Source organism: Cynocephalus volans, chromosome 8 (genome assembly GCF_027409185.1).
Source record: "Cynocephalus volans isolate mCynVol1 chromosome 8, mCynVol1.pri, whole genome shotgun sequence".
NCBI lineage: Eukaryota > Metazoa > Chordata > Mammalia > Dermoptera > Cynocephalidae > Cynocephalus > Cynocephalus volans.
In genome coordinates this window covers 32142674-32162882 of record NC_084467.1, presented here as the reverse complement: position 1 = coordinate 32162882, position 20209 = coordinate 32142674, and the positions used below count along the sequence as shown (strand labels likewise).

General features: G+C 39.8%; 1 protein-coding gene across 2 annotated transcripts in view; it reads left to right on the top strand.

Annotated features, from left to right (window-relative positions):
* The first annotated feature begins 4462 nt into the window (after positions 1-4462).
* The window catches only part of TRIT1 (tRNA isopentenyltransferase 1), a 38872-nt gene continuing 23125 nt past the window's right edge, over positions 4463-20209 (top strand). For both annotated transcript variants that reach the window (XM_063105438.1, XM_063105436.1), the window contains exon 1: positions 4463-4636. In XM_063105438.1, the coding sequence (XP_062961508.1) occupies positions 4463-4636 (174 nt within the window). The remainder of the gene's footprint in view (positions 4637-20209) is intronic.

Below are 20209 nucleotides of genomic sequence, written 5' to 3'. Positions count from 1 at the left end.
CTTAATCAAGATAAGATGAGGTTATACTGGATTAGGATGAGCCCTAATCCAATGTCTGATGTTACAAAGGGAGGGAAATTTGGTCACAGACACACACAGAGGGAAAATAGCCATGTAAAGCCAGAAGCAGAGATTGAGGTTATGCTGCCACAAACCAAGGAACACAAGAATTGCCAGAAACCACCAGAAGCTAGAAGTAAAGAAGGATTCTTCCCCAGAGGGAAGTATAGGAGCATGGTCCTACCAATAACTTAAGACTTCTAGCCTCCAGAACCACAAGAGAATAAATTTCTGTTGTTTCCAGCCATCCAGTTTGTGGTAATTACTTATGGCAGTCCTAGGAATCTCATATAGGCACCGAGTTCACCATGAAATATCTCCCACAGGAAATATTTTTTGGGGGTATGTACTTAGCATGAGGATTGGGCTGCAAAGGCATCTCAGGTTGTACCAAAAAGCTAATGTTTGTCTTTGACCCAACTTTCTTCTCTTACCTTGGAGACAGATGCTTCGGGCCTCCCATGGAATATTCCTCTTTCTGTGCTCAATGTCACAGCATTCTCTAGAATTCCCTCTTGACCGCTTGGGCCTTCTGGATGATCCACTTTGAATAGCCCTTCTACTCTAATGGCTTCACTTTTTACCACCTCCCTATATGCTTCTTACTTTTTATAAAAATTTTAAAAATAAATTATTTAAAGTATAGAGAGGACGGAAAATAATACAATTAACCTTCATGGGCCATTACCCAAATTTTCCTCCCTACCATTCTTTACCTTTCCCTTTCTCATTTTCTGCGATCTTTCCATGCCTATCCTGCCCTAAGTACTGCTCTTAACTTACATTTTGTGTGTGTGTGTGTGTGTGGCTAGCTCAAACCCTGGACCTTGGTGTTATCAGCACCATGCTCTAACCAGCTGAGCTAACCAGCCAGACCTACTCTCAATTTCCTAAAGAAGGTGAGATAGGTGCAGAGATGCACAGCCTTACCATACACCTGCCCCTAGGGTACCCACACACACACTGGAGTGAGAGACTGTAGGCTTTTGGAAGGGCAGGCCTGGAATTACAACCCTCCAAGGATTTTGAGCATTCCTAGTACCTTCTTCATGCATTTTAGATATGCTCTTTCAGATGGAACCATCCTGGCATTTTTGCTTTTAAAGCTAAAATTTCTTTGCCCACAATAAGCTGTAATGTGTGGAGTATAAAGGAGATGGACCTCTGCATCCTTCACCTCTAGACTTATATTACACTTTAAATGAAAGACTCTCTTTCCTCTTGAGCCTCTTTCAGAACAGAAAGAGCTACTTCCCATCTGGCCTCATAGAAGGGGGTGAGAGTGTCAGGGCTGATACCTGGACATGAGTATAAATCATGAGCTTTCCTGATTCTTTTTTGCCTTCTTTTATCTCTTTATTGCCCTGCAAAGCTTTTCATTAGAGGGTTTTATGTTGTTTTTTAAAAAATACTTATTAACTCTTGGTCATAGACTTCAATTTCCCAATTTTCCCTTGAACTTAATGTCTCTAATTAGGATTTTAAATTACAGAATATCTTTCAGAAACTATTTTTAATATAATTTAGAGTTCAGAAGATTATTAGTGAGACAAATAGAACTACAAATAAAATAGCCTAAGGTGTTTTAGAAAATATGTTTCCATCCTTTTTTGGTAGGACTGGAAGAATTACAATGAATGAAAATGGTACTATGTTTTTCTCACATTCGTTTTGGGCCACAGGCTCCATTCTGATTTAGGAATCTTTTCCCACTCAGCATTTCAGTGATAATTCTCCCCATGGTCTACAGGATCCCTGTTCTTCTTGTTTCTATAGCAACAGTCCTGTGTTGCTTGGCTAGAAGCAATTTTCTGCTGCTGTGGTGAAGCTCCATTTTCTCATTCCTTTCTCCCCAGCTGCCTTGGTAACCAGCCTCTTCCTCTTCTGGTCTCTCGGTGGTAAATCCCGCCCCCCCCCCTTTTTTTCTCTCTCTAGTAACAATCACCTGGTCATGACTTGGACAGTGCTATTCCTTCTGTGAGTGTGCATACTCTGTCATGGTCAGATTGTTGTTATGAAATCAGCCTCCATTTCCTTTATTTGCATCATTTCTCCTCCCTGCCATCTTTCTGGTGGTTGTCATGGTAACTGTACCCTCTGAAAGTCTCCAGGCAAAGGTTCTACAGTTAACAACCATCATGTGAGAGTGTCTGCCAATATGTGGCTATGCATCTCCATTTTAAACCCAGCCCCAGGCAGGTACCACAAATTGGAGAGAACAGGGCTTTTGATCAAAGCAGGCTGGATTGAGAAAAGGAGGTACAGGGGACCCAGAACTAGGAACTGTTGTTCTCCAAACAATGTGGTTACAAGCTTTAGGCTAGGTTTTACAAGAGTGGCCTTTAAGGCTATGGTGATTCCAGACAGGCTTGTCCTATGCTCTAAACTTCCAGGGGTCACTCCTTTGGTCTAAGGGATCCTGGCGATATGACTGTCAGTTAGGCAGAGCCTAATCTCAAGGTGAAAGCAATTAGAACTCTTAAGATGGCTAACAAGAGGTTAGCAGAATAGGTACTTAGTCACTTTTACACATTACTGAAAATTTCTCTGCCTCTAGGCTGCTGCTCTTACCTCTTTACTGAGGCAGATGGGGTGTTACCACTATAATACAAAGTGTTCAACAAATGGTGGTTGTTTAGGCCGGCCCGTGGCTCACTCGGTACAGTGCGGTGCTGATAACACCAAGGCCACGGGTTCGGATCCTATATAGGGATGGCCGGTTTGCTCACTGGCTGAGCGTGGTGCTGACAACACCAAGCCAAGGGTTGAGATCCCCTTACCGGTCATCTTTAAAAAAAAAAAAAAAAAAAACAAATGGTGGTTGTTATGTGCCAGGGCATTGTAGCAGGCATTTTTCAGACATTACTTCATTTTCTCCTCATGGTGATCCTGAGAGGAATTTAAAGACAATAACACTGAGGCTAACGTGAAGTTAATGGAGGTCACGCAGCTGATAAGTGACAGAGCTAGAATTTGAACCCAGGTCCATCTGATTCCAAAGCTCCTCCTCCCCTCCCCCCTTTAAGTTTTTACTTAATTAACACAAGCTTACCTTTCTTTTTTTTTTTTTTTTTTTTTAAAGATGACCGGTAAGGGGATCTTAACCCTTGACTTGGTGTTGTGAGCACCACGCTCAGCCAGTGAGCGAACCGGCCATCCGTATATGGGATCCGAACCCGGGGCCTTGGTGTTCTCAGCACCACACTCTCCCGAGTGAGCCACGGGCCGGCCCCGAGCTTACCTTTCTTTTTTTTTTTTTTTTTTTTTTTTTTTTTGTCTTTTTCGTGACCAGCACTCAGCCAGTGAGCGCACTGGCCATTCCTATATGGGATCCGAACCCGCGGCGGGAGAGTCGCCGCGCTCCCAGCGCAGCACTCTACCAAGTGCGCCACGGGCTCGGCCCGAGCTTACCTTTCTTAAAAGGTTGTGGATCTCCTAAATTTTGGTCCTCTCTTGGTTCTACTTTTTCCCACCCCCACCTTTTTTTTTTTTTTTTTTTTTTATTTAAAGATGACCGGTAAGGGGATCTTAACCCTTGATTTGGTGTTGTCAGCACCACGCTCTCCCAAGTGAGCCAACCGGCCATCCCTATATAGGGATTCAAACCCGTGGCCTTGGTGTTATCAGCACCACACTCTCCCAAGTGAGCCATGGGCCGGCCCTTCCCACCCACACCTTAATCTGAGGGTTGCTGCTACTGTATTCTTTCTGCCCTCCTTCCTTTTCCTGTTTCTATTTTGTGGATTGTTGTTTACTTGCTTGTTTTTTTCTGTTCTCACCCCCATCTCTTGCATCCTTTGGCCAAGGAATGGAAAGTTTTGTTCTGCCTTCTGATTCTGTGGTTGCACTGTGGGATGAAAACATTAGAGCCGCCCTTGCCTGGGAACTGGGCAGATCTGATTCTGGAGAATGCCACTCCTCTGAGCTCACTGGCTCCAGCACTAGATAAGGAGGTCATGCTCTTCTCCATTTAAAAATTATTGGGTGTCTATATGGTACCAGGTACTGTGCGAGGCACTGGAGATAGAGCAATGACCTAGACAGAATTTGTCCCTTGCCTTTATGGAACTAACAACCTGCAGGAGAAGACAATGAACAAAAGGCCAATATATAATTTTATATTCTAATTAGTGCTATGAAGAAAAATAATTGGGTGTCGTGAAAGAATAATAGGGACAGATCTATTTTAGATAGGCTGCCATCCCCCATTTAAGAGAGCAGGTAGTTGCGGTTCTGACAGCAGCTAGTTGACGGCAGTCACGTCGTGAGCCTCTTAAGGTAGGGACCTTCTTCTTGCCGCTTGGTCCTCCTTTAGCCCCTTCCCTCCAGAGCCCGAGCCGCGCAGGCGCCCTGACAGTTGCCATGGGTACAGCTGTCCGGCGCAAGCGCAGACGTCTTCAAGATGGCGGCTGTGGTAGCTGCACGAGCAGTTCCTGTGGGTCCTGGACTCCGGGGCCTGCAGCGGACACTGCCTCTTGTAGTGATTCTCGGGGCCACGGGTACTGGCAAGTCCACCCTGGCATTGCAGCTAGGCCAGCGGCTAGGTGGCGAGATCGTCAGCGCTGATTCCATGCAGGTATGGCAGTGCGGCTGGCCGCGTGCTGGCCTCTGGCCGAGTGGACATACTGTCGCATGGTCGTCGTGGGTGAATTCCTTGTGGGGGCGGAGGGGGTAGGTGAAGGGAACCCATACTTGCTAGACACTTACCATGTATCAGACACGGTGCTGGTGTTTCCCTTTCGTCTCATTAGCGTCTCACGACGTTACCGCTTAGTAGGTGACTATTATTACCTTCATTTAGGGATGAGGGCACTGGGGCCTTGGGAGGTGAAACGACTTTCTCCGTGTCACATAGTGAACAACAGTGAACAAATGGAGGAGGTGGTATTTGTACCTAGAATGTTGGCATATAGGCGTCCAATAAATATCTTTTGAATGAAAATTATTCCACATCTTTTGCTGTAACTCTAATCCTAACCCAGCGAGACCAGTATAAATCGGATACCACCTGTTTGTGTTTGCTGGGGGAGTGGGATAGAGTCGACAGTAAGGAGACCTGGAATCTAGTCCCGAATCTGCCATTGGCCACGTGACTTCGGCTTAACGCTATTTGGACCTTATTTTATTTACTTATTTATTTTTAGTGGCTGGGGAACCGAACCCTTGACCTTGGTGTTACAAGGCTGTGTTCTAACCAATTGAGCTAACCCGCTAGGCGGGATGTTATTTTACTTATCTCTAAATTGGAGAAAACGTCACTTACCTTACAGGCTGTAGTGCCTAGTAAATAAGATCATGAGTGTTAGAATGAAGAGCTGGTTGGCCTGTCCTAAGAAAGCCAGGCACTTGGTGAATGCTTGTTGAAGCTGACGATTGTAATCCTACTGGCTAATTGGAGTTGAGAGGGCTTTGTCCTCTTTGAGTTGGGAGGCTCGGAAGGGATGTAGTACTCATCACGACTGGGAGCATTTGTACTTGATTGAGAGTGGGTGAGATTTTGGGTAAATCTCTGATGGAGGAATTACAACAACTGTTTGTTGAAGAGAATTCACAGTTATGAGTCTTCAATGAGACGTTGAACATGAAATGCCTAGCACTGAACCTAGCACCCAAAGGATACTCAGCAAGGAATGGTGATCAGCCCTTGCCCCCACTCCACCTCATAAGCGTCCGGGCATGGTTTCTACGCTCATTAGTTCATTTGGGGTGATGAGACCATGAGCACACATGAAACGATAGAACAATACAGCAAATATTTGTTTGCAACCTACTTTGTGCCAGCTTCAGGAGACAGGATTTAGTTCAAATCCCAGCACTTTGTTTTCCAAGATATGTAACTTCAGTGTAACCTCTTAGTGCCTTTATTTCTTCTTCTGAAAAGTAGGAAAAATAATATTAGTAACACAGTGTTATCATGATTTAATGAGATAAAGTAGGTGAAGCACTTAATACAATATATGGCACATGGTAAGAGCTAAAAATATGGTAGTTCCTATTTTCTACAAGGCCCGATTGGGGAGACAAAAACCGTAATCCCTGTCCTCAAGGAGTTTTAGTTCAGTGAGAAAAGGCAGAGCTCATAACGTTTGAACAAAGGTATTTAATGGTGCTCTGCAAGGTGGACGGGGTTGGGAGGAGGGAGACTACAAGTGCTAGATTTTATGTTAAACTATTAAAGTATTATAGAATTTCTGAGAAGGGAAAAATCAGTGAAAGCTGGCATAGTCATGGAAAGCTCTGTGAAAAGGGCTTGAAAAACAGGTCAGATTTAGATAGGTAAGAAAGAATAAAAGGCATTTCAAAGGAAGGAATGTGAATGAAAATTTAGAAGATGAAATGGACATAGTGTGAGTGTGTATGTAGGACAGTGAAAGGAGACTGTTCAATATGGAGGTATTGTAGATATTATAGAATGAGAGATGAGTAACATGAAGTCATTGTGTAAGGAGAATTCATTGTGAGCAATATGCATGATGGATTGGATTTGGGAGTGGGTAGGAGGGGCATACAAAAAAAAAAATCCAAGTATGATGTAATAACAGATCTTTGGTCCAATACTTTAGAGACTTGAGTAATGTGGGCTTCAGTAAGATGGAGTTATCTAAGGTCCATTCCAGTCTTTATGTTCTATAATTCTGTAATTCTGGGTTGGTGTGGTGTTAGTGGGGATGGAGGGGAAGAGAAATAGGTAACATTTTGAAGGTAGTCATCATGTTACAATATGAGTTGGTCACTGATTGGGGAAAGAAGAGAGTAACGCACACAGTGTGGCTTGGGGTTCAGGTTTGCATGCCTAGGGAGTATGGTGAACCTGGAAATCAGAAAGATCTTGCAGGGCACAGTGGGAGTAACAATAGGACATACAAGGAGAAGTCTAATTAGCAGGTGTGTGGAGAATGCTACAGACATGAACCCATTTCAGGACCCTCACACTTGTTCCCTCTGCCTGGTAGAACTCCTACATAATCATGTGCTTGTTCCTTCTCTTCATTCAGGACTTTATTCAGATGTCACCTTAGGCTTGTAACCTTGAGGCTTTCTCTAACTCCCCATACACCACATATAGTCCCTGTCAAGAAAATGTTCTCAATAAATCATCTTAATTTTACATTTATTTTTAAGTAAGTTATTGGGTTCTGGTGACGAGGATTGGGTATAGTTCTGTCATAGCTATTGCATTTCCAGAAATGTTTCATAGCTGTGTACCTTCAGGGTGAAGTTGCAAGAGGTCTTGCTTGATGTAAAATCGGCCATGGCAGTGGGATACTTTATGCCTCATGTAGTGCTGATGATATGGTAGATCTTTAATATTTGATGAAATATTTTATTATAATGGCACATCTTAATCCATTCAGATTTTTTCTGTGGTTTTAAGTAACAAGAAATGAGAATTAAATTTCTTTCATCCTTGGGATGCCATAAGGATTAATTAATGTATGAAAAACACTGAAAATTATTGAGCCTTCTGAACTGGCTATAGGTTGTGTTTAGTTTTGATCATACCTCGGATATTCATAACATTTCCTCTTGATCCCTATCAGAAAACTGTGACCTTTGATTTTACTTTTAAGTCCAAATAATGAAATAAAGTATCCATGTCCCATTCACTGTGGGTATATCTGCCTTTGCTCACCATCCTGCCCATGTTAGGGTAGTGCCGCTCTGCTTGTTTTTAGCCAATGGGAGGAGATGCTGCTTTTCAGTGACTTGAGGTTGACTCAGAAAATATTTAGTAAACATGTGAACAAAATGACATTCTTAATGTTGGATCACTGGCTTCTTGAAAGAACATTTTCAATTTTGAATAAATCTACAGGCAAAATAATAACAACTTATATTTGTATAGCACTGTTGATAAAATGCTTACATATGCTTTTTTTTTAAATCCTCACAATAACCTTGTTAAGTAGATATTATTATGATTTCACAGTGAAGTAAATTGGCCCAAGATCTTAAAGTAAATAGCAGACCTGGAGTTGAACATAGGTCTCTGCTTTCTATGCCCAGTGCCTTATCCACTAAACAAAGCCATTATCTTTAGATGAGGCCGTAGCTGTGGGATTCAATCATTAGGGGGTGATTTTTGTATGCTACTCATCCTTCACAGGAGTGTGCTACATTTTGATCAGGATGTAAAATGTATTTTAAGATTCATATTGTGAATCATAATGTGAGTTTATGGTGATGTCTGTCAAGTGGAGTGTTGAGTTGGCGAGTAGCCACTTGATGCATTGCTTAGGAGGATAAAACTTGCTGCAGCTAAGAGATATTATTTAATATGAAGTTGGTACCAAAGATAGAGAATGTTTATTGGAACAAAAGGGAAACAGCTTTGTGGAGAGCTTAGAACAGTAAACCTTTCTGTTGTAACAGCCACACAGATGAAAGGGTGACCAAATGAAAAGTGTGATAATTAGAAAGTTTTTCAACTTTCTAAATTGAGTTTTTAAAAACCCGTATTTGCATTTCAGTAATCCCTTTTGGTGTGCTGTCCAGAGTTTTGTATTCAGAAGTGTACCAGCAACTCAAAGAACAATTGTAAAAAACACTGCTGTAAGTCTTAAATTGTCTTGGACCTCATACTCCTTTTGTCACCCCTTTGTCCAGCCTTAACTGTAGGGCCATCCCAAGGCAACCTGTACAGGGCAGTTCCTATCTAGGGAAAGTAGTTGTTTTTGTAAACATTGAATAATTAAGTGCTTTAAGTGCTGAGATAGCTTCTTTGAGGTATAACCAACAGAGTTGTTAAGTGTAATATGTATAGAGTGATAATTTTATCATGGAGCCTGATATACAATGACTTGCTTCTATATCCACTTAGCATCTGCTTGGCCTCTTGCTTCCCATTATTCTTTTTTTTTTTTTTTTTCCCCCCGCTATATAAAGATGACCGATAAGGGGATCTCAACGCTTGGCTTGGTGTTGTCAGCACCATGCTCAGCCAGTGAGCCAACCGGCCATCCCTATATAGGATCCAAACCCGTGGCCTTGGTGTTATCAGCACTGCACTCTCCTGAGTGAGCCACGAGCCACGGGCCGGCCCCAGTAAGGGGATCTTAACCCTTGACTTGGTGTTGTCAGCACCATGCTCTCCCATGAGAGCTAACTGGCCATCCCTATATAGGGATCCGAACCTGTGGCCTTGATGTTAACAGCACAACACTCTCCCACATGAGCCATGGGCTGGCCTTCCGTTATTCTTATGTATATGATTTGTAGAGGGGGAAGTCAGAACTGCTTTCTGAGGGATTACTTGCTTAGGGACTCCTGCTGGGCTGTACTGTGGATTTCTGCACTGCAGGTCTGACAAAAGTGAAACAACATTTGTGCCTAATTTTCTGAGTTTTCCAAACTTTAGTTGTTTCACAGGTTATAGAAACATTAAATATTCTCATTCAGTAGTGAGAGTGAATTCAAGGAGGGACAGGTAATACAATCCCTGTTTTCCAGGATGGAAAAACTGAGGTACAGAAAGATTAAAGAGCTGACTAGAGATCACACTACAAGACAGTTACACACCTGGGAATTGGATCTGGGTCTTCAGACTCATTTGTAGAGTCTGATATATTTCAGGAAGATGATACCGAAGGTCTTTTCAGTCTGAGTCTTTTTCTTGGCATATAAATTCAAGGTACAATGCATCGCCTTCAGGGACTAGATGAAACATTGTACTGAGAAACTTGAAGGCACTTGCCAAACATGTACAATGACTGCCTGGAAATACAGACTACCAACTATATGCTAAGAGAAAATAAACGAAGTGTTCTGTTTGGTTTTATAGAAAGGAAGTATCTTTAATGCCTTAGTTCTTTAAGTCCTGTGGAAAAGCGGTAGTCATACTTAGGAGCACAGTTCCCTCTGTGTTTGCCTAAACATTCATGAAGGAGGAGAAGCAAATGATTTTTCGGCAGTCTGACTAGTAAGTAAGGGTATGTGTCATCTAATAGATGTGGAGCTCTGTGTTCTTTTTGTCTGCTTTGGGACATAATTTAGGAGCAGTATTTTGTACCAAAGGACTGTCTGTCTGATAGTGCTCAAGGGAAATCTGGGATGCGTGGGGGAGGGATATGAAAAGAGAGATGGGATGGTGGATCACAGTGGCTTACTAGGGCATGAATGAAAAAGCAGGAAGACCTGTTAACCAGGAGAGATGGAAACTATCCAGAGGCTATTTGCCACAACCGGCAGAGGCAATCTTTTAAAAGGACTGAGTCTGACAAGCGGCTAAGAAGGAAATCTCAAATTTTTTGACTTATCTAATATATATATATATATATATATATATATATATATATATACGTATATATGTATATATATATATACGTATATATATATATATATACGTATATATGTATATATATATATACGTATATATGTATATATATATATACGTATATATATATATATATACACATATACATATATATATATATGATAAGTTTCTAGGTCCCTTGGTTCACCTCCTTTCTGAGTGAATTTAGTTTTCCTTTGGCTACAGTATTAAGCAGGATAGGTTGTACATATATGGTCGCTTTTGCAGCTATGGGGAGAACTTTGGAGTCAAACCTTCTATGTTGTATAAGAAGGGAGAAGTGATAACTGGCAAAATGGGAAACCATAGGAGAGCACAAATGAGGCTTGCAGATTCAGATCGTGAGGAAGAGGTGTTGCCCTGATGCTTCAGTGCCTGGGACAGGGTGTTGAAGCAGCTCTACTTCAAAAAAGAAATATGTGTTTGAGGGGTAAATGTTACTTGGGGTTTATAGGAATTCACATATGTGCTCTAGTGTGATTTAGTGGAATTAGTTTTGGTTTCTTGTATAGCTTGTAGGATTCTTTAGATAAATTTGAATTAGACTAGGATCCTGTTTGCCTCTTCGCTTGCCTTTGGGGCCCTGCTTCTGAGCAGCAGACTCATTGTGGCAGCTAGAGTTCAAGATTTCACCACTGCACCATGAATGATGATGATAATAATACTGAAAATAATAACAAGAATAATATATATGCCAGGTACTGTTCTAAAAGTTTGACATATATTATCTCATTCAATATCCTTACCCTGACCTTTTGAGTTAGGCATTATTATTGTCTTATCCCTACCAAAAATTACTTATTGAACCCTTATCTCCATGCTATTCTATATTTTTCCCTCTAGCTCTTCCTACGTATGTATCCAGTCATTCTTCATCCCATTCTTTTCCTCTGTACCACTGTGTACATTTTATCAGGCAGAGAAGAGGGAAGAAAAATATTCCTGACAGAAGAACAGCAGGAGCAAAGTCAAGGAAGAATAAAAACTGCGTGGCATATTTTCAAGAAATGACTAGCAACTGTCTGGCATAGAGGATACTTAAGGGACAGTAGTAGGAGGTGAAACTAAAAATATAGACCCTGGGAACAAGTTGTTGAGGCCCTTAAAAGCCATGCCATGAGGTCTGGGGTTTTAAACAAGGAAGTGATAGTAAATCTATTTCATGAAGTAACCCTGAAGACTGGGTGGAGAGTGGGTGAGGGAAAAATAGTGGAGGATTCTGCTACATTAGCCTGGGTGAGAGGGGCTGGAGAAAAGAGGTAACCATTTTGACATTTTGGAAGCAGAACCAATAGGATTGTGGTTATTGAATAGGAAGCATTGTGACAAAAAAAAAAAATGGTGAGAATGGAGACTTCTTGTGTTTGGAAAAAATGAGACATGCTCATTGAAAAAAAATCCAAATAACACCAAAAAGTACAAAGAAAATATAGCCATAGTCTTAGCATTCAGGGGTAACCCTTCTTTTTTTTTTTTTGGCAGCTGTTCTATATGGGAATCTGAACCTTTGACCTTGGTGTTATAACACTGTACTCTCACCAGCTGAGCTAACTGGCCAGCCTTGGGGAAACCCGTTTTTAACATTTTGGTGCACATGCTTCTAGATGTTTGTCTATGTATTTGTGCACATGTGTATATGTTTTTACATAAATTGGTTCATGCATTACATGCTGTTCTGTATTCTGCTTTTTTTGTTTGTTTCAACTATGTTACTGATATATTTATGTGTTAATGTATATAACTGTATATCAGTGTTCTCAGCCTGGGGTGATTTTGTCGCCCAGGGGACATTTGTTAATCTCTGGAGACATTTTTGTTTATAATAACTGAGGTGGAGGGTTCTTGGCATGTAGTGGGTAGAGGCCCGAGACATTGCTAAACATCCTTCTAGGCATAAGACAGCCTCCTCACGACAAAGAATTATCTGGCTCAAACTATCAGCAGTACTGAGGTTGAGGAACCCTTTTCTACATTTTTTAAAAAATTTTGAAATAATTGTCGATTTACACAGGATTTTCTAAGACAGTACAGAGAGTTCCAGTATACCCTTCATCCATCTTCTCCTAATGTTAACATCTTACATTATCATGGTTTATTTATCAAAACATAAATATGCCATAAGTGCAATACTATTAACTAAACTGTAGACTTGGGTTACACCAGTTTTTCCACTAATGTCCCTTTTCTGTTTCAGGATCTAATTTAGGATACATATTGCATTTAGTCATCATATGTCCTTAGTCTCCTTCAATCTGAGACAGCTTTTCAGTCTTTTCTTGTTTTTCATGACCTTGATACTTTTTTTTTTTTTTTTTAAAGATGACCAGTAAGGGGATCTTAACCCTTGACTTGGTGTTGTCAGCACCACGCTCTCCCAAATGAGCTAACCAGCCATCCCTATATAGGGATCGGAACCCTTGGTGTTATCCGCACCATACTCTCCCAAGTGAGCCATGGGCCGGCCCTGACCTTGATACTTTTGATGGGTACTGGTCAGCTCTTTTGTAGAATGTTCCTCAATATATGTTTTGGTTTCTCATGATTAGAGCGATACTATGGATTCTGGGAAAGCATACCTCGGAAGTGAAGTAGTGCCCTTCTCACTGAATCACATGAGTAGGATATGAACATTATATCAGCATGGCTTTTTGCTGGTGATGTTAACCTCAGTAATTTGGTAAGGTTGTGTCTGCCAGGTTTCTCCACTGTAAAGTCATGAGTTTTCCCTTTCCATACTATTCTGTCTTTTCATTTCCATAATATGACAGTGTCTAATCATATTTGTTAGAAATGAGTTGCCACGTTTGGCCCACACTGAATGGAAGGAAAACTAAGTTTGACCTCCTTCAGGGAGGAACATCAAAGAATTTGTGGACATATGTTAAAAGCACCACAGAAATTAATACATATTTTAGGGGAGATGCTTTGAGGCTGTGGAAGTCTATGAAGTAGATTTGTCCTTTCTCCCCCATTTATTTATATCATTTACTTACATCATCGTGGGATATTTATTTTATTCTTTGAGTTATTATCCTGTACTACTTCATTTACTTGGTTGCTCAAATTGTTCCAACTTTGGTTACAGTATACTCTTTTAAGTAGACTCCTGTGTCCTTTGTCATGCACCCATCTTTGTGTGTGTGTGTGGTTAGTACTTCCATACTTTTTGGCACTACAAGATGCTTCTAGTCCCTCTCAGTGGAAAGAGCTAAGAAATACTCATATATATATGCACTAATCCATGTATCTATATCTCTGTACCTATCTGTATATATATTAAAATAAGCACAAGTTTTTACGGGTATTTCTGACTCTAATCCGCCACCACAGGGTTTGTTCTAGTCTCCCCCTCTTATTTGTGACTTCTTTCTCTGAGAGCAAGAAATCTGGCTCTGGTTGTCTGTAATATATTTACTTATTTGTGCACCTAGTAAAGTAGTTTCAGTAGTTACTCCTGTGAGAAACAAATTTACCAACTAGAGTACAGTGTTTGTGTAGTTTTTTTGTTTGCTTTTTAGCCTTATAGTATTCAGTAATTGTTCTACAAAGTTACTTAGGTGAGCTCCTTTTCTTTCTTTTTTTTTTTTCCTTAGCAAGATTATGTCAGATGTTTGTCATATAGTTAGATTCATTTGTTGCAGTCTGTACTCTATCCTGGGTTCCCCAGATATTCTGGTTCTTTTTAAAAATTTGCATACAGTAAAGTGCACTCTTGGTTATGTACAGTTCTATGGGTTTTGACAAATGCATAGAGCCAGGTATCCACCTCCACAGTACCACATCCAACAGTTCCATCACCCTAAAAGTTCCCTTATGTGGCCCCCTTTGTAGACAACCCTCTACTTCCCCAACCTCTGGCAACAACTTACCTGTTTCCCATCCCTGTAGTTTTGCTTTTCCAGAATGTCGTAAAAATGAAATCATGCCAACACGTAGCCTTTGGGGTTTGGCTTTTTTCACTTAGCAAAATACTTCAAAAAATTCTTTCATGTTGTTGCATGAGTCCATTACTCTTTATTGTTGAGTATTATTCCCTTGTATGGATGTACCGGAATCTGTTCATTCACCTGTTAAAGGACATCTGAGCTTTCAGTTTTTGGCAATTATATATAAAGAAAGCTGTTATAAACATTCATGTACAGGTTTTTGTGTGAACTTAAGTTTTCGTTTCACTTGAGTGACTACCTAGGTGTGGGATTGTTTGGTTGTATGGTAACTTTATGGTTTAACTTTATAGGAATGGTTTAACATCATAGGAAACAGGAAACTACCAAACTGTTTCTAAAATGGCTGTGCCATTTTGCATTCCCATCAGCAGTGAATGAGAATTTCTGTTCCTCTATATTCTGATTTTTTTTTTTTTTTTCAAAAGATGACTGGTAAGGGGATCTTAACCTTTGACTTGGTGTTGTCAGCACCACGCTCTCCCAAGTAAGCTAACCGGCCATCCCTGTATAGGGATCCGAACCCGTGGCCTTGGTGTTATCAGCACCACACTCTCCTGAGTGAGCCACGGGCAGGCCCTATTATCCTCTATATTCTTTCCAGCATTTGGTATTGTCTGTTTTTTGTTTTTTAGTTTTAGCAATTTTAGTAGGTGTGTACTGGCATCTCATTGTGGTTAATTTACATTTGCCTAGAGACTAACAAGGTTGAGCATCTTTTCATATGCTTGTCATCTGTATATCTTTGGTGAAGTGTCTTTTAGATCTTTTGCTCATGGAGGTGGAGTTGTTTGTTTTCTTATTGCTGAATTTTAAGAGTTCTTTATATATTTTGGGTACAAATCCTTTGCCAGATATGTTATTTGCAAATATTTTCTCCTAGTCTGTGGCTTATTTTATCATTCTCTTTACAGTGTTTTTCATAGAGCGAAAGTTCTAAATTTTCATGTCTAATTTATCTATTTTTTTCTTTTATGGATTGTGTCTTTGGTGTTGCATCTTAAAAACTCCTGGCCAAACACAAGGTCATGCACCTTTTATCCTTTTTTTTGTAAAGAAATTTTAAAGTTCTGCATTTTACATTTTGGTCTGTGATCTATTTGAGTTAACTTTTGTGTAAGGTGTGAAATATGTATGGACATCCATTTGTACGAGCCCCATTTTGGAAAGACTTTTCTTAATCCATTGAATTGCTTTTGTGCTTCTGTCAAAAATCAAATGGCTGTATTTGTGTGTCTGTTTCTGAGATGTCTGTTGTGTTCCATTGATCTATGTGTCTATTCTTTCACCAATATCACATTGTCTTGTTTATAGCTTTATAATAAGTCCTGAAATTGAATAGTGTAAACTCTCCAACTGTTTATGTTATTGTTTTTAATCCCTGTGTAGTATTCCATTTTATAGATGTGTCCTAATTTATTTAACCAGGTTCCTACAGAAGGACATTTACAGTGTTCTGTTTCTTGCTATTATAAGTGATGCTGAAATGAACATCTTTGCACATATTATCTTTTTGCCCTTGTGTGATTCTTTCTTCACAGTAAATTCCCAGAGTGAGATTTTGGATGAGAGGATACACATATTACTTTTATTCCCCTTTCTTCTGATTCTCCAACAGCTTTATTAGAGGGTATATTTATTTTATATTCTTTTTCTTTTCTTTTTTTTTTTTTTAAAAGATGACCAGTAAGGGGATCTTAACCCTTGACTTGGTGTTGTCAGCACCACGCTCAGCCAGTGAGCGAACCGGCCATCCGTATATGGGATCCGAACCCGGGGCCTTGGTGTTATCAGCACCGCACTCTCCCGAGTGAGCCACGGGCTGGCCCCTATATTATTTTTCTTATTAAGGTTAAATTCACATATCATTAACCATTTTAAAGTTAACAATTCAGTGGCATAGTATAATCACAATGTTGTACAACCACCACCTCTATCTAGTTGCAAAACATTTTCATCTCCCCAAAAAGAAAACCCCATACCCATTACGGAGTTACTGTCCATACCCCCTTTCCCCCACTATCTGGCAACCACCAGTCTGCTTTTTGTCTCTATAGGTTTACCTATCCTGTGTATTTCATATAAATGTCATACCATATATGACCTTTTGTATCTTGCTTCTTTCACTTGCATTAGTTGTAGCATGTACTTCATTCATGTTTATTCTTGAATGATATCCATTGTATGTATATACAACAATTTGTTCATCTGTTGATGGACATTAGCACTTTTAGGGTGTTGTAAATAGTGCTGCTATGAACATGTGTGTACATGTATTTGCTTGAGTACCTGTTTTCAATTATTTTGGGTATATACTTAGGAGTGGAATTGGTGAATCATGTAGTAATGCTGTGTGTAACTTTTTGAAGAACTGCCAAACTGTTTTACTGTTTTTTACACAGTGGCTGTACCATTTTACATTCCCACCTGCAGTGTATGAGGGCACCAATTTCTACACATCTTCTCCAACACTTGTTATTTTCTGTGTGTGTGTTTAACATAGCCATTCAAGTGGGTATGAAAGTGGTCTCTCACTATGTTTTTGATTTCTACTTCTCTGATGACTAATGATATTGGTTTCTGGTATGTTTGTTGGCCATTTGTATCTTCTTTGGAGAAATATCTATTCCAGTCCTTTGCTCATTTTAAAATTGGGTTGTCTTTTTGTTGTTGAGTTGCACACATTACATTTTGATACATATTGCCATACTGCTTTGAAGAAAGTTTGTACCAGTGATATGTCTGTTCCCCCTCACCCTTTACCCATCTTGCTCATTCTTGTCAATGTGGTAAATAAGAAATGGATTTCATTTTAATTTCATTACTTAGTGAGGTTAATTGTCTTTTCAGGGGTTTATTGGCCATTTGTGTTTTTCTTTTTTGAATTTTCTGTTCATACCTGTTGTGCCTGCTTCTATATAATGGTTTTCATTTTTTTTATTGATTTATAAGAGCTTTTTGTGTATTGTCTATTAACCTTTTGTGCACTCATGTATTGAAAGTATTTTTTCAGTTGGTCATTTGCCTTTTGACTTTTGTGAATTTTGGGGGGGCTATACATTTTAAATTTGTATAAAGAGTTCATGTTTGAAGTTTATAATCCTTTGAGCTGTTGAAACTTACAGGTCTGAATTTAAAATGTTATTGATTCTGTAATGTAAATGAACATATACCCAGGACTTTCTTGCCTTCACTGTGCCTGTTGCTCTTCCCCTACCTATATAAACTATGGGGTCCTACATTGTCCAGGCTTACTTAGGTCTGGATATCTTTGGTTAGCTACCCAGTCAATTTCCTTGTGTGCATGCATGCGCACGTGTGTACTCTCTCTTCTCTCTCTCTCTCTTTTTGTTTTCTGACCACCTAACACAATACAGTACTTGTAATGGTGGTTCTCAGCCTCGGCTGTACATTAGAGTCACCTTACCTGGAGAGCGTTAAAAAATACTGATGCCTAGGCTTATAGTAGTCAGTAAATATCTGTTGATTAGAATTAGATGATTTGCCTAACTCTTCAGATGCCAGTATTCTCTTCTAATTTATAGTCCATCTTTACACTGAGGCTTCATCTAGCCTGGTAGGCAGTTTTATTTACTGACAAAACTGGGTTTTAGTCATAGCTCTGCCTCTAATTCACTGTATATATAACCTTGGACAAGTCACTGACCCTCTCTGGGTCATAGTATCCTCTGTGGATATATTAGGGAGGGGAAATTCATTGGATTCGATCAGGGATTGGCAAACTTTTTCCGTTAAGAGCCAGATATTTTAGACTCTTATATATAAATATTTTAGGCTTTGTGGGCCATACATTGTCTATCTTGGTGTCTAAAGCCCCTTTCAGTTTTGGTATTTTGCAGTTCTTTTATTTCAAACCCTAGCCAGGGCTCTTACCTCAAAAAGCCAAGGAAAATCTTGTTTAACTGCTGCCAATTAAATATAGATAATGTCAAGCACGTATGTAGTACTTATCTATTCTATATGAAATATTTTACATATATTAACTCTAATCCTCAGAATAACCATATGAGGAGTGTAAGTGCTCTTATTTTCCCTGTTTTCCAGATGAGGGAACTTGAAGCCAAGAAAAATTAGATACTTTTAACCTACCAAATGAATGCTACAGCTGGGTAGTAGAGCCAAAATTTGAACCCAGATAGTCTGGCCCCATTACACTATACTGCTTCTCTCTAACTTAGACACACACCTCCAAATAATGAAGCACCTCAGCTCTCTATTATGGGTATCCTAAGATAAAATATCACTGAAACCATCAAAAAATGGGCCAATCTTCAGACTGTAAAGATGGCAACAGAATGAAAACTTTTTCTCCCTTAGACAACCCCTTTGTTTCTGTCTCAGCATTACAGTCACACAGCATTGTCTGTGTGTTAATTCTAGCTTTCTGTCATGCGTACTTTTGAGAACCTTGAAGGGGTTTAGTGTATGGTAGCTGTCTTCTCCTCAGTTTCTGGAATTTAATTTCACCTTAGGAATTCATTACTTAAAGCAAGCAAATAGACCAGAGTCAAATGGGGATAAAAATTCTACTTTTAAGAAGCAGCAGAAACAGCTTGGGTTATAAGCAGAGCATCCAGTCTGTCTCCACCACCAGCCAATTATATGGCCATGGGAGCTCTCTGATCCTTACCTTCTCAAGAATAAAATTTGGGGTGATTGGACTGGATGGATCATCTATGAACTTCCTTACTTGCACGCTTCTCCAGTATTTGCAGGCATACTTCCAAGCAGCTACTGCAGATTCTCTGCATTGCAAAGTTTCTCACGTTTTGAGGTAAAAGCATATGCCAATTTTGTATTCTCTACCCTAATTTATCTGTATTTATTTAGATGTAAAAATGTTTCAACTTTTTTTACCACTTAGTAAGATTGATGCTCTAGAAGAATGCATCACATATGTATTATGCACTTCTCAGTTTGAAAAGTAGGGCCTTATATGACTTAGTCTCTTTTCCCTTAAAGGGAGACAGCTATAGGAAGGATAAAAGCCATGATCTGCGCTGTAAATTCCAAACCACTCTTCTCACTGAAGACTGACTGAACAGGTCAAGCAGAGGTTCTGTTGCTTCTTGAGCATCTTAATCTGTCTAATTTATTCAGCATGTCTATAGTTGAATTTCTGCCAAACAAAGTTAAAAAGAATAATTGCCATGATATTCTTACAGCTAATTCATTCTTTCTAACCCAGTGAAGTTGTAAGTTTAAAAAAAAAATTTAAAAAATTATCCTTTGATTAAGGAAGTAAAGTTAGCCAAGAGATCGACTTTTTCTCTACTCTTGAACATCTCTTCGGTTGAATTTGATTAAAGGAAAATCCACTTTTGGTGAGTGTCAGCATTTTTTTTTTTTAAGATGACCGGTAAGGGGATCTTAACCCTTAACTTGGTGTTGTCAGCACCACACTCTCCAAAGTGAGTGAACTGGCCATTCCTATATGGGATCCGAACCCACGGCCTTGGTGTTATCAGCACAACACTCTCCTGAGTGAGCCACGAGCTGGCCTGAGTGTCAGCATTCTTTAAAAAAATAATTTTTCCTTTCACGCAGCTATGCCAAAACTGTCTTTTTTTTCCTGAAGCTTGGACTATTAGAATTAGAAGGGATGTGAGATGTGAGAAACTTGAGCTTCTGGGAGAGAAAGTGACTTCCCAAAGTCACAGAGCTGATTCGTACAGAACAGGGATTAGCAACATAGTGGGAAAAACATGACTAAGTCAGAAGATATGGATTCAAAGTTTGCCTCTGCCACTAACTAGCTGTGACTTTCAGCAGGTTACTTAATGTATCTGAGTTTCATTTTCCTCATTGGTAAAATGAGGGCAAAATAACTTCATAGGATGTGAAACCCTTAGCATACACATAGCACTCTGTG